Source organism: Stegostoma tigrinum, chromosome X, assembly GCF_030684315.1.
Source record: "Stegostoma tigrinum isolate sSteTig4 chromosome X, sSteTig4.hap1, whole genome shotgun sequence".
In the NCBI taxonomy this organism is placed as follows: Eukaryota; Metazoa; Chordata; class Chondrichthyes; order Orectolobiformes; family Stegostomatidae; genus Stegostoma; species Stegostoma tigrinum.
The window spans coordinates 17,210,579-17,226,023 of NC_081404.1; the positions used below are offsets into that span (position 1 = coordinate 17,210,579).

The 15,445-nt window shown below is 44.9% G+C and overlaps 1 protein-coding gene across 2 annotated transcripts in view; it reads right to left on the reverse strand.

The window, feature by feature from the left end:
* Nucleotides 1–2,485: 2,485 nt before the first annotated feature.
* The window catches only part of cd63 (CD63 molecule), a 44,109-nt gene continuing 31,149 nt past the window's right edge, over nt 2,486–15,445 (reverse strand). For both annotated transcript variants that reach the window (XM_048523513.2, XM_048523515.2), the window contains exons 3-8: nt 13,252–13,440; nt 11,100–11,174; nt 9,962–10,054; nt 9,228–9,359; nt 8,028–8,111; nt 2,486–4,592 (exon numbers count right to left, since the gene is read on the reverse strand). In XM_048523513.2, the coding sequence (XP_048379470.1) occupies nt 4,527–4,592; nt 8,028–8,111; nt 9,228–9,359; nt 9,962–10,054; nt 11,100–11,174; nt 13,252–13,440 (639 nt within the window). In that variant the 3' untranslated portion in view covers nt 2,486–4,526. The remainder of the gene's footprint in view (nt 4,593–8,027; nt 8,112–9,227; nt 9,360–9,961; nt 10,055–11,099; nt 11,175–13,251; nt 13,441–15,445) is intronic.

The following is a 15,445-nucleotide window of genomic DNA, read 5'->3' on the forward strand; positions in this document are numbered from 1 at the left end:
CTGTGTATATTGGGAGTGGACCAGGAAGTTCCATTTCTACTGCTACATTCTGAGTTTGCATCATACGCGTGGCATGAGTGCAAGTCACCCATTAATCTTACCCATAATAACCTGGTCTCTGCAGCCTTTGCTAGCCTGCATTTTAAAGTGCTGAAGTTAAAAAGCTTCCCATTACTTGGAATTAAAATGTATAGAATTGATTATAGACCCCCCTTTCGCTTCTGATACATACTATCTTTCTTTCTTGCCCTACGACAGGAGGCGGGCCAGCTTTTGTAGCCCAACTCTAATTGTCCCTTGAACTGAATCGCAGAGGAAAGACCTAAAAAAGGGGACCCAAGGGGCAACTTTTTCACACAGAGCGTGGTGCATGTATGGAATGAGCTGCCAGAGGAAGTGGGTGGAGGCTGGTACAGTTACATTTAAAAGGCATCTGGATGGGTACATGAATAGGAAGGGTTTAAGAGGGATATGGACCAAACGCTGGTGAATGGGACTGGATTGATTTAGGATATCTGGTCAGCATGGATGAGTTGGACCGAAAGGTCTGTTTCTGTGCTGTATGACCGACTGTGGTTCTCTTTCCTTCCCTGTGGGATGTTTCTTTAAACAATTCTGAGATCAACTTTCGCCCTAATATTTCACTAGGTGGATTGCAGTGTCAAATCAATGTCTGGTTAATGCTCCCATCAAGCGCCACAGGATTGTTTTCTGCTTGCTCTACAAATAGGTGTTGCGTTTAAGCTGCAGGCTGCTCTCAATTGATCCAGGAACTGTTTCATTAGCATTATGAAATAGCTGGAGTGTGTAAAATGACTCAATCACAACCCTTTTCAGTTCCGAGAAACAAACCCGGAGCCATTAGTGACTAACTGCATTACGGTTAAGTACACACTAAAACTTGCCAATGCTGGGGACACTGATTGGCTCAACTTAGCTTCTTCTATTAGAGACACATTAGGAAGAACAGCATGGCGACAGGTCATTATAGGACCCAGGGCTCCTGACAGACAGCCTTACCTGCCGAGTGCACATAGCCAGGGTAATGCCTCACACAAACCTCAGTGTTTCATCCACTTTTATTCCCATCCAATGTTTCTATTGCAGTTCCAACACAATTGGATATTGCTAGGACTCTTTCAAAAGGGACAGTTAGGGGTCAACCTTATTGCAGTGAGCCTGAAGCCACGTTTATGCCAGGCCAGGTGAGACTGGCAGATTTCCAAGTCAATGAAGTCAAGCAGATGGAGTTTTGTGTTCTCTCTGGGATGACCAATGGTCAATGCAGATTTGTTTTGCAGCTCTCCTTAGACCAGGACAACATTAATTGCAAGACAGAGCAGGAGAAATAGGCCACTCGGCCCATCACATCTGCTGTGACATTCAATGAGACAGTGGGTGATTTGATCATCCTCAACTTCACTTTCCTGCCTTATCCTCAGTGGGCCAAGGAGTGACAGATGGAGTTTGACTGCGATAAAAGCAAGGTGTTGTATTTCAGTAAGACAAACTTACATAGTAAACAGTAGGACCCTGGGAGCGTTGTCAAACGGAGAGACCTGTGGGGGTGGGTTCAGGTGCACAGTTCCTTGAAAAGTGGCTCTCAAGGTGAAGAAAACATTTGGCATGCTTAAACTTTAAAATCAGTCACAACACTGACTATCGGAGCTGGGACAACTTATTACAGCTGTGGAGACCTTGGTGAGGCCACTTGTAGAATACTGTGTACATTTGTGGTCATTCTGCTATAGGAAGCAGTTCAGAGAAGGTTTACTAGACTAATAGCAGATTAGTCCGGAGGAAAGGCTAGGCCTGTAGCCTCAAGTTTAGAAGAGTCAGAGGAGACTTCATCGAAACAAAACCCTGAGGGGATTTGGCTGGGTGAATGTGGAAAGGATGGTCCCTCTTGTGGGAGAATCTACAATGTGGGGTCAGAGTTTAAAAATAAGAGGTACAGATGAAGAAACATTGGAGGATTGAGAGTCTTTAGAATTCTCTTCAGAAATCATTCAACATTTTGAAGGTAGAGGGAGACCGAGGGGATAAAGAATTAAAACAAACAAACAAATAAATAAATAAGGGGATATGCAGGAATGAAGAGTTGAGGTTAAAAATCAGATCAGCCATGGTCTTATTGGATGACAGAACAGATTAAAAAAAAGGGCCAATTAGCCTACTCTTGTAGATGCGAGAGAGATCATAAATCCGAATCAATGTAAGAGTCTTGTGGCACAGTGGGAGTGTCCCTGCTTCTGGGCAAGTTCAGAGTTCAAAGTCAGAGCCGAAATGGCTTGTACACATTCATGACTTGAAATGTAGCGATGAATGATCAGTGCTTTGGGACACAGGACAGGTCTGGTCAGAGAAATCCCTCTTTGCACGCCCCTACATCCATCAAAATATATGGCTGTCCCCAAAAACATTCTGCATTAAAATGGTGCTAACCATACCAAAACATTAAGCAAAAACAGACACTGAGATGGCGCACAACTTAGAAAATATTTAATTTTGCCACATAACACCAAAAAACTCTCTCTACACTTGAATATATGAGAAGCCATATTGAAAATAGCATGCAGTCACGTTTTACATGCTAGAGAGATCGGAAAGTGAAGAAACCTTCAAATTCTACCAAGAGGTCTCCAATTCTCCATGACTGTAGCGAGTTACATAGTTACAGAGCAGCTGTTGCAGACATAATCCACAGGAGGCTGATTAACCACCAAAACTGCTCATTCACCAATGTCCCCGCCCCCCCCCTCCCCAAAACTGTACACTTGGTACATTCCACCCTTACTCCTGTTTAAAATATTTGCTCCAACAGGATTGAGCACATTTATTTGGGTGGGGTGGGACCAGCAGCAAGAGTGAGAGCCTTACCAACACCTACCCTTACACCTTGTACTCCCAACTTCTTAAAAAAAGTTTCCCCAAAAGTGTAATTTGGAGGATATGCAGCCTGAAGATTTGAGACAGCAAACAGGCCAAAACAAAAATCAGATTCTCATCTTCGATCTCCAGAGGGTAGTCAGGCAGGCGCCTTTATTCCCAGAATACATCACTGTCAAGGCTCTACTGGAGCACACAGCGTCACCCCCGGCACAGGCACCCATCAGCCTAAGGGTGGGGGAAAGGAGGGGCACAGGAAGAAAGTTAAATTGCTTTTTATTAACAACAGACAGGCTGTGTTTTGGAAGACCTGACACTGACACCAGAGCACACGGGATTGGCCACTTTGCAACTGACCAGATGTTACAAATCGCAGCACAGAAAAATCTTTGAAACAGCTTCAACTGCCACATGCTATAAACAATATAAACAGTTGACCTAAAACAATTCAGGAGCTGAGTGTGGAGTCTGATTAATACACACATCATGCTGGCTGAGGAAATCCTATACCTCTTCATTCTACACCGCATTCCAGTAATGTAGTTTACTAATCTTACTCACAACACAAAGCCAGAGGGGAAATTCAGATCCCTGCCCTAGATATTGGGAGAAGTGTGCATGCGCTAGTACACTGAAAATTTTAAAGATTCAAGATTGCAAGTTGCAGTGAGAGAAATTTTAAAAAATGTTAGTTCCAAGGGCAAAAAAAAAAGGAATCAGTTTTAAAAACATGCATTTTCACACGTGCTTGAATGAGGCACTGAACAACCCTCTTGCAAGAGCGAGACTTCTTCCAAAGCAAGACTCCAGTTTGCATCTTGGCAATATTTAAAGAAGAAAACAAGATAGCACAGGCATGGGTCAATTTGAAACACACAAATGTGTCGCGACTACTGGCCGTCTGAACAGGCCACTAAACCAGTCAAATTATTTGGACCAAGAAGAGATTGTTTAAATTCTTTTGGTTGCTACCAAATGCTAGGAGAGGTTAATTTGAAAACCAAAAAAGACATTGATTTTTGTGGTGTGGAGGTCAATGGCGATATTTTACATCTAAAACATTTTTTCACCACCCACCCATCTACAGTTGGCTCCACAAATGGCAGTGCGGTCCTTGCTCACAAACAATAATGACCAGCAAAGTCACTCAAAAAAAGGACAAGGTAAGCAGTTGGTTGCCTCAGCATAAAGAGAACATATACCCACGTGCTGTCAAATTCACCTGGAACTAAGGGGATAGGCCTCATCCAAAATCCCAGCCTGCAGCATTTGTTTGCAAGGCCTTCCAAGCCAAAATGACCGCCCTGTAGAAGATGCTATAAGACAGCGAGGGAGGGACGGAGGGGAGGGAAGGAAGAGGGAGAGACAGATCTTTGTAGTCCTCAGAGATAGAACGAGGGTGCCCTAAAAGAAGCCAGCGATGAGCTGTACTTGAGCTGCAATTGGCAAGTCAATACATTTACATTTTAGTATTTATACATTTTTAAAAAACCAAAAGCAGGATAGAAAAAGATACAGACATTTGTTTCCTCTGAAGGAAATAATTTTTTCATTGCGATTAACATTCACAGGTGTGGCAAAAATACAGACAAAAATATATAAATCGGACAAAAAAATTGGCCTTTTAAAGACGGAGACTACATTACTTCATAGCCACTTCGAATGCCTTTCATGAGCACACAGGCAAAGATGATACCCAGGAGCTGGAAAGGAAACAAAAGAAGAAAGCACTTCAAAGACTATACAAAGAGGTACTTTCAAAACATCAAAACAACAAACAGGTCATCATTCTCGTTAGTACAAGAGAGAGACCTTGACACATACAAAGCAGCCACTCCATTTGCCTACTGTCGGGGATATTTTCCAACCGCTGTCATCTTGCAAGGGTGTTCAACATACCAAATTCCTGCCCGCCCACCCACACCATTTCAATATTGGCATTAGCTCAAAAACTATGCCATCAGGGGAAGCAGTACCACGTGGCTTAGAAAGTATTAACTCTTGAAGCACCAAGATGGCAGATTTATAAAGAAAAAAATCTCAACTTGTTCTCTGGGAATGGTTGCTTTAAAGAGATAAAAATCACTGGAGACATGATAAATTTATTAACATTGCTCTGAAGTAGTTTAAACAATTAAATTCAAACTTGGCTATCCACTCAAGAATTGGTATCTCGCTAGGGAAAGAACCTGCCAAAGAACCGACACTGGCAGTCACTATCAATAACAGGCACAAGAGGATCACAAAGGGGGATTTTCTGAGCCTCTCAATCACATCAAATTCCCCATGTTCTCTAAACCAAGGGACTTCCTCCTGTAAAGTAACTGCAACAAAATCCAGAAGATCAGCACAACTATTGCTTCTGTTTGGTTGAAGTTTGTTCTCTCATTCTTCAGTCTTGCCAAATCTTTGAACTCAACCACCAAAGAAAGATTTTTACAGAAAAAAAAAATTTTAAAAACCTCAACCCAAATTTGGGAAAGCAACAAGACACCAGCAGGACTGGGCTATACAAAATACCTAGCGCTCACCAGCACAGCTGTATAACACAGGTAAAGCAGTGGTCACATTCTCATGGCATCATTTTACATCCTGGTAACAAAAAAAAAGTATTTCCAAACAATGTTCATGTGTCGTTACATTGGAGCAGATGGGAATTGAACCCAGGCCTCCTGGTAGGGACATTACCACTGTGCCACAAGAACTCATCACTTCACAGCTCTCATACTGATAGGTGGGTCGTCATTTGTGTTCTCCTGAACAGGAGGCAACGTTCAACTGGCAAGTGGAAACTGAGTTAAGTAGGGGCTGGGAGAACAGCTGAGAGATAATGGGAACTGCAGATGCTGGAGAATTCCAAGATAATAAAATGTGAGGCTGGATGAACACAGCAGGCCCAGCAGCATCTCAGGAGCACAAAAGCTGACGTTTCGGGCCTAGACCCTTCATCAGAGAGCTCTCGGATGAAGGGTCTAGGCCCGAAACGTCAGCTTTTGTGCTCCCGAGATGCTGCTTGGCCTGCTGTGTTCATCCAGCCTCACATTTTATTAGCTGGGAGAACAGCTTTTTGTTTTGGACCAAAATACAATACCCAACACCCCACTACCCACTCCATGCATACACGTCAGGAAGTTTCCATTTCCAGGCACCTAGGCCCTTGATCAAACCATCCTGCATACCCCTGGAAATTACCCATTGGCAATTAGCACCCCACCACAAATTGGACACCCAGTGCCCACTCTCAGGCCATCAGACCATTGGGCTGCTGGAAGTTTTAACAGAAGCAGCCATCTGGCCATTAGAGAGCAGTCTTTGATCACATTGCACTGCACTTCTCTTTTGCCCCTCTAACCCTCCATCTCCCTCTCTACCCACAATCTCTTAAAATAGTCTCTCCCTCAACTAGGCAACAGAATTGCAAATATATTCGTCAACTGTCTATTAGAACAGTACAGGCCTTTTGACCCACAATGCTGTGCTGAAATTTTACCCTAAACCTCAGGTCTACGTAACCTCCACCCCTACCTTATACTATCACCCATATGCCAAACTAATAGCTGCTTAAATGCCCCTAATGAGGCCGACTCCACTACCCTCTCCGGCAATGCATTCCACGCCCTGACCAGTCTCCGAGTAAAGGACGTCTGACGTCTCCCTGATATCTACCTCCACTCACTTTAAAACTATGCCCCCTCGTAATAACTACCTCCACCCTAGGAAAGAGTCTCTGGCTGACTACTCTATCTATACCTCTGATCATTTTGTACACCTCTATCAAGTCACCTCTCGTCCTTCGTCATTCTAAAGAGAAAAGCCTGCGCTCTCTCAACCTTTCCTTCTAAGGCCTTCCTTCCATTCCAGTCAACATCCCGGTAAATCTCCTCTGTACCTCTTCCAATGCTTCCTCATCTTTCCTGTAATGAGGCGACCAGAACTGGACACAATACCCCAGATGTGGCCGAACCAGGCTTTTGGCTAGCTGAACTGTTGTCTATTGCAAGCAGCTTTCTCCTATCTTTTGACCACCCCTTGGCTGTATCAAAATGTGTCTTAAAACAAAGCATTTCAAATTGTGTTTCACCTTAATCCTCTCATTATCATTTTCTGCCCGTTCAGGAAGTACCCAACCCAAAAAGGGAAAACCAAAGAGATACCAGCAGCTTTTTCTTCCCCCCCCAAAAAAAAACACCCAGCCAGAAAAACAACTCCAGCCAACTACACAGCAAGGTTGAATTCAAGTGAAGGACAGGTTTAACGATATCACAAAATAGATTATGGTACAACAGCAGACAGGAAACCCCTCCTCTTCCTAAAATGGTCAGTCCACCTCATACAGGAACGAGTGGATTCCCTTATGAGGAAAGGCTAGACAGGCTAGGCCTGTATCTTATGGAGTTTACAAGAGTCAGAAGTGATTTAATTGAAACATAAAATCCGGAGGGGATCAGGTGCATGTGGAAACGATTCAGAGATAGCAAGAACTGCTGACGCTGGAGAATCCGAGATAATGAGGTGGTGTTGAGCTGGATGGACACAGCAGGCCAAGCAGCATCAGAGGAGCAGGAAGGCTGATGTTTCGGGTCTAGAACCTTCTTCAGAAAAAGAAGAAATATGTGGTTGTGGTTTAAAAATAAGGGATGTCCATTTAAAGACAGAAGAAACAACAACATTTCCTTCCCCCAACTCCCCCCCTCAGAGGATCGTGTCTCTTTGAAATTCCCCACCTCAAAAGGCAGTGGATGCAGAATCTTTCTATAATTTCGAAGGCAGAGGAAGATGGATTCTGAACTGAGGAGGATGGAAGATTAAATTTGCGGGGGGTGGGAAATATACAAGGATGTAAGTTTAAGGTTAGGACGAGATCAGCCCTGGTCTTATTGAACAGCAGAACCGGTTTGAAGGGCTGAGCAGCCTGCTTGTCAATAGGCTCTCACTGGGAAGGTAATTGCACAGTGAACAGAACTGTACATGGAACATGTATGCCAGCTGCATTTTGAACGAGCCAAGCCGCAAGAGATCACTGGCCTTGCACAAGTCAAAATGAAGCAGCTGACTGAAAACAGCCTAATTATAAATGGTCTGTTAAATTTTACTTTATATCCACATCACACCAACTATAGAATGGAGTCTTTTTATACCTGGAATAAGGCGATGCCAAGAGCCACACCCGCAACAATCAGACTGTTTTTTTTGAGCCATGCATTAATAACATTCACACAACCCTGTGGGAAATAAAAGTACGAGGAATTAAAACCATGAAACAGTAGCTTAATGAAAAGCCAAGAAGCATAATGTATTGAGAGGGAAGTTACTAAATTCACAGCAAGACTGCAGAAGAAGTAACACCACAAACTAAACCTGAATTGACTTGTGATACAAGGGAAATTTTGGAGGGGGGGGGGGGGGGGGGAGAGAAACGAGGCGATTTCTTTCCAATCTCAAGACAAAATGCTCTGTCCAAAGAGTCCCGACAGGAGGGCAGCACACAACAGCAGTGCAGGGCAGCTTCAACAACACTTGGGTCTCCAGGCAGGTGATAACATTTAGCCTAAGGGAGGGTCATCGGCACGACATGTTGGAATCTAAAGGCTAGCCCACCACCAGCTCACATCAGGTCTGGTCAAGCCCACAAGTGACTGAATAGGAAATTTAAGAGTACCAGCAGAAAGGGAGGTAGTTGGAGAAGCCTTCAGAGTGTGGGCATCACTGGCATCTCAAATGCCCATGCCCCAGCATCTTAGATGCGGTGGAGTGGCTCAACTTCTCTGGTGGGAGGGGAAAAGGTTTTTCTGCTAGACGACAGTTTTCCCCTTCCTTAAGGGGAAGGGCAGAACGTGAACAAGTCAGGGGTTTTTTGAAAATAACTTCATGTTGACTTTTCGGTGACCAGCTTGAAAAACCCGAAAAGCTAGGGCAGGATGTGACCTTGCATTTTCCAGAGCCACGTCACTGCCCAAATATTCAATTGGTTCTGTCACCCACTTTGCTTCTGACTGTCTACCTTCATGTTAGGTCACAGAGGGGAGTGGTGTCATTTTTACAGCGCATGTGTAGATGCACGTGAAATAAACAGTGACCAGCTAGAAGCAAGGCATGTTCTGATGACTAGCAAAAGGCTGTTGCCATCAAGTTGGCGCCATCAAGTGCCAAACTGCCCCAGGGCAGTGACAGCAACAAACTAGGCAGTCATTTGGGACAGACCTGGCAAGTTACAAGCAATTCCTGCTGAAGAGAAATTATGGAGCTGGGGTATCCTCCTCCAAAGGCCTCCCATTCCCAACAGGCACTAATTTGAAAGATTAAAAAACAAAAAAAAAGCGTCACAAGTGGATACTCGCCTCTTTGTTAATATTGCTCGATGTAGGCTTGCTCCCGCAGCCAGGACGCTCAGCTTTACAACAGGAATCTGGGACTGTGTCGTTCAACAGCGGAAGCCAGTCATTGTAGGAGGCACTTCCACAGCAGCTAAACTGAAACAAAGAACAAAAAAAAAATATCAAGCAAGGGCACTGGGCTACAGGGATCTAAAATCATGGATGCATAGAAATTCAAATACACCAACCTGGTCCTCCTGAGCTCATCGCATTTAAATGCGGAGTCCCAGCCCAGTAATAAATAGGAAGTTTTCACACTCACTTCAAATCAAAGAGTAAATTTCTAGTTTTAGGCATCACAAGAGCTACAATTTCGTCAGAAAATCCCAAAGGAAGGGGGCTGCTGACTACTGCAAAGCCAACACAAAAACAAGACAGCAGTTTTACTGGAGTCAGGGTCGTAGAATTGCTGCAGCATGGAAGCAGGCCCTTCAGCCCAACAAAATCCACATCAACCCTCAGAGCATCCCACCCAGGTCCATCCCCGAACACTACAGACAATTTAGCACAGCCAAACCACCCTATGCGTCTTTGGGCTGTGGGAGAGAACTGGAGGAAACCCACGCAGACGTGGGGAGAATGCGCAAACACCATGCAGACAGTCACCCGAGGGTGGAATCAAAACCCAAGAACCTTTATCGTTTGCCCCTCCACTTTTGAGATTTAAAAGTCAAGAGGATCAAGAGTTTCCAGCTCACCTGCTTCTGCAACTCATCAATGTTGACAGCATTTCCTGTTTTGTTGTAATTCCTCATCGTTTCATTAAGTGTCCTCTCAAGGACCCCACGAATCTGTCATTGAAGGAAGATAAGGCTTTTGTTTGATGCAAATTTAAGTACACAAATTTGGTGCAATTTCTCCAAACTTCAGCTATTTAGGACAGGCACCGAACAACGATTTAACAGCTCTGTACGCAAGATCACTCGATCAATGGAAACACGAACGAGAGATCAATCCCCTTGGGTTCCCTCATGCAATTCATTTCCCCAATAGAAACAAATTGTGCGTGTGTGGGGAGAGAGGCTGATGCCAACCAACCTTTGCAACATGTTACAAACATCAGCTGAAAATTATTCATGAGGCAGTTTATAGTCGCAACTTTAAAAAACAAGCAGCACCTTGGAGAGGTTACACAAATCAAATCAAGACATCAATTCCACCCCCAAAAATCTCACAGCTGAACAGGAATCTCCCCCACTGTTACTGGTTTGGAATTCAAACTCTATCCACTACACTGCAAGACCTCAAAGCAGGAATAAAAGGGAGAGAAAAAAAAGGGGGTGGGGGAAAGAGAGAGTCAACTATATGAGCTCTCCATTTCCAATCTCACTACCTCCTCCACCCCCAAAACTACAGTTAAATGCTAAAGTTAATGTCGATCACAGGTTGGCCTGTTAATGCCCAGATGGTAAGAGGAATTTGAAAAAAAAATGGCTTAGTCAGAAAAGATGCCACAAGATGGAAGTTCAAGCTAACAGGACACACAGTGATACTCAAACGTGCATTTCTCATGTAGATTTAAAAAAGAATGGCCTTTTAAAGAAAAGGCTGATCAAACCTTGGTCATCGTGCCAAGCTCAAGTTTGCAAAATTATCACAAGGATGCACGGACCATGTCTGATTCAGTCATGCTCAATTACTACAAAAAAGTCAATTTAAAAAAACACCTTTGGAGCAGAATTAACTTGGGGAAGCAGTTACAACACGAAGAAAATCCATTCACCCACACAGAGCATCAAGGGAGCTGGATGGCTCACACACTATCCAACCTCTTATTCAAAGAGCAGCTCCACTTCACAGAAACAGCCGTGTACTTTAGGCCAATGCATGACTCACCTGATCCTTGAAGATGTAACCAGCAATGGCAGCAGCAATTTCCACAATGAAAATCAGGATCAGCAGAACTGCAAACTAAAAGAACCAAAAAAAAACAGAAAAACGACAAGCTAGTTTCACCAGGTGAGTACTCTGGAAATTGGCTCCTTAATCAAATGCTGAAAAATTTTGGGGAGACAAAACAATTACAGTTACACTATAGACTGTGAAAGAGGAACATTGTAGGCACTTACCCACTACAATGCAGAGGCAACTAAAAAAGTGGTGGGTTAATGTTTTCCTCTCCTTTTTGCTCATCCTGACCCAATTAAAAACACTCTCATCACACCCAAGCTGTGATATTGCTCGTTCTAGAAAATTGGGTGGTATCACAGTCAGGCAAATTTAAAGCCTCTTCAAAAGCCGAGAATCCTGGACAGCACTTCTGAACTATTAAAGCTTCCAGGCCATTGAAACGGGTCATCAATTTGCCACTCACCACTATTCACAGTCTCTGGACTTGTCACTAGCGTCTGCATTTTATGCCTGCTCTACTCAACCATCCTTCATTCTGAAAGCGGGGGGGGGGGGGGGGGGGGGGGGGCGGTCCCCCCGACCAGAGGCATCAGCTTTCCTGCTCCTTCAATGCTGCCTGGCTCGCTGTGTTCCTCCAGATCCACACTATGTTCCCTCCTTCACATTCATTTTCAGCGTAGTAGCCAGGAGAGACATGTTATAGGGTGTAAACGATTATATTTGGAGTCGTACATCACATGTGTGCCGCGAGAGAGAGCGCGCGCGAGATGAAAAGCACAAAGCTCTACATGCTCCCATATCAGGCTTGGGCTGCAATGCAGCACGAGAAGGTTATGAGACCAAATGGTAAATGACCATCTCCAACAAGATAAAAATCTAACCCTATCGCCTTGACATTCACAGTCATAACTCTTGCTAAACCTGATCACCATCATCAACCAGAAAGTGAACTGGACTCACCACAAACAGCTACAAAGAGCAGGTCAGAGGCTAGGAATGCCGCAGCCAGCAACTCTGCTCCCGACTCCCCAAAGCCTGTCCAAAAGGCACAATTCGTGTGATGGCATACTCCCCATTTGCCTGGATGGATGCAGCTCCAAAACAAAAGCAGCTCGACACCATCCAGGACAAAGCATCCAATTTATTGGCATTCCACCCACAGCCTCACCACTGGCAGCAGTGGGACTGATTTACAAGATGGGCTACAGCTGCTAGCCAACACTCCTTAGAAAGCACCGGGTCATCTCTACCGTCGAGGAGACGGGCTGCAGATACACGGGACCACCATCAACCGAAAGATCCCCCGAGCCACTCGATCCTGACCTAATCTTGTTGCAATTCCAGGACATATAACCTTGTGAAAAATAACAGTACTCCTTCCCCAATAGCAAGGAGCCCTGTCTGTAACTAACAGGCTACAGCAATTCAAAGCAACAGCCTGCCACCACCTTCTCCAAAAAAAAAGGTGGATGCGTTATACATTCTGGTTTTACACTAGCAACATTAGCAGTGTGCACACAAGTGTTTGGAAAAAAAAAGCACTAAAATGAAAATCAAAAGAACTGCAGGTTTTGTAAATCAGTTCTGAGGAAGGGTCACTGGACCCAAAGCATTAACTGATATTTTTCCTTCAGATGCTGCCAGACCTGCTGAGCTATTCCAGCAACTTCTGTTTGTATTGCAAAACACTCAAGTGGATAATCAGGACTGTAACGAGCTGACAACTACCAGGTTAAATTGCTCACATGTACAGAAATGCATTCCTTCCACTTTAAAAAACAGAACTAGATACAAAACTTCAAGAAAAGGAGAAAAATGGAGAATGCACGTGAGGCAGAGACCCACCCACTCAGCTCTCAAAACAGAAACAGCTGCGAAACACACTAATCTGCACCATATCATAGCTTGGGGATTGCTGGGAAAAAAGAAGTGCAAAACAAAAGCCAAAATTGCTGGAAGAGCTCAGCAGGTCCAGCAACATCTGTGGAGAGAAAGCAGAGTTAGCGTTTCAGGTTGAGTGACCCTTGCTCAGGGCTGTCATTCTCGATTGGACAGCCCTCCAACTTGAAGAGTAGCTGACTACGTTCGGAGCTGCAGCCCGAGGGAACGGTTTACGCGGTGCCGACAAGCCCCTTACCGTAGTCACCATGCAGTAGTTCTCCTTCCAGGCACCACAGCAGCCAAAAAAGGCGACAAAGTTGATGATCACCCCGACGATAATGATGACAATGGGAGCTCCAGAGGCAGCGACGCTGGTGATGTGCAGGGAGCCATTCAACTTGGTCTGCACCACGATGCCGACCACGATAAGTGCAATGCCAGAGACCTGGAACAAGGGAGAGGAAAAACCAAAGGGGAACAATTCATGCCAGGCCAGAGGATTGTGACACTTGCCCCTTTGGAGAGTTCACAGCAACCAAAATGCTTCAAATCTCACTGAAGGATAGTTACTGCGTCAAGCAATTCAAGGTCATTTTGGCCTTCCTTCTTTCCCCAGCTCCCCAGAAGAAAATACTTATGTAAAGCAGCAATTTGGCATCTACTAGAGATGGTCACCCACTTCTACTGTCCTTATAGGCAGCAAGGTACAAGTCACCACCATCACACACTCACCCGCATCTCGGACTAAACCTTTAGCTTGTGGTTGCACCTGGTCCTCGTGGCATCACCCAACAGGAAGCATTTAACCCGCCAGAGGAGAACGTGTTCATCTCTGGGCTGTTACTACACAGTAGCCAGAAAACAGTCCTCACTTTAAGCAACAATTTAAAGCACACACACCCCGAAAGTAAGAACTGCCAATGCTGGAGTCAGGGATAACAGTGCGGAGCTGGAGGAACACAGCAGGCCAGACAGCAGCAAAGTTGCCATTTCGGGTCAGGACTCTTTCCCAACCAGAAACGTCAACTTTCCTGCTCTCCTGAGTTCCTCCAGCTCCGCACTTACCAATTTAAAAAAAAGATATAGTCTTTGAAGTGAAATGCTCAAAAATATAGAAAGAGCAAAAGGAATCCCCACTGCTGCCCCCCCACCACTGCCTGTGACTCAGACAAGGGAGAACAGAAATCCACCAAAAAAAAGCCACAGGGTTTTCCAATTCCCCCTCTATCTCAAGAGGAGTTACAAAGCATGGCTCCACATGTGGAAGGAGTCTTTGCTGCTGTTATACAGCCACTGCTCGGAATGGGCAGACAGATGGCAGATGCAGTATAATGTGGTTAAAATGGGAGGTGATCCACTTTGGAAGCTTAAACAGGAAAAGAGATTATCTGAACAGTGATATATTGGGAAGGGGGGAGGCGCAGTGAGACCTGGGTGTCCTTGTACACCAGTCACTGAAAGTCAACATTACAGGTGCAGCAGGCAGTGAAGAAGGTAAGTGGTCTGTTGGCCTTCACAGTGAGAGGGTTCGAGTCCAGGAGCAGGGATGTCTTGCTGCAATTGTACAGGGCCTTGGCGAGACCACACCTGGAGTATTGTGGGCAGTTTTGTTCTCCTTACCTGAGGAAGGATGTTCTGGTGATGGAGGGAGTGCAGCGAAGGTTTATCAGACTGATTCCTGGGATGGCAGGGCTGATGTATGAAGAGAGACTGGATCAGTTAGGACTGTATTCAGTGGAGTTTAGAAGAACAGGGTGTTCTCAAACTTGTAAAACTCTAAACAGTGCCAGTCAGAACCAGGAGTCACAGTACAAAAGGATAAGAGGTTGGTAATTTAGGACCAGTTTTCTATGTTCCTAGACTGCATTAGGGCAGTTACAAAAAGATAGTAGGAAAGAAAACTGTTTACAGCAGCTAACAGCTGTGGTTGCGATCCAGGGGGAAAAACGGCATCTCGCCTTTGGCATCCAATGTCAAGGAGACAGCCATTTGGGTAGTGCAGGAGTGGCCAGGATATTTAACAGAGGCATGTAGCACCTCACTGCTGAATGCAGGCACACATCTGAAAGAAATCAATTTCCAAATATTGCTCCTGGTGCACATCAGAAGGAAGACGGTTGAGACACCATGCTTGCAGCAGTAGTGTCACTGCCTCTGAGCCAGGAGTTCCCAATTCACGTGCCACCTGTTTTTGATCGGGTCTGTACGGGGGCGGGGTGTCCAGGTCCACAGACACTCCGATGTTGCCTGTCCTACCACATTCCTCCAGCTCCACACGACTGAACAGAAACATTTGTCAGCAGACCCCATTAATGAGACAGGATGGGGGGCAAAAATAAGGTGCATAATGGAGATTGGAAATTGCTTCAGTACACTTCAGGGATGCACAGATTGTGCGCACACACAGGACAAAAAAAAGGAAAGCTGTGTCCAAACATCTTTAGTGTGGA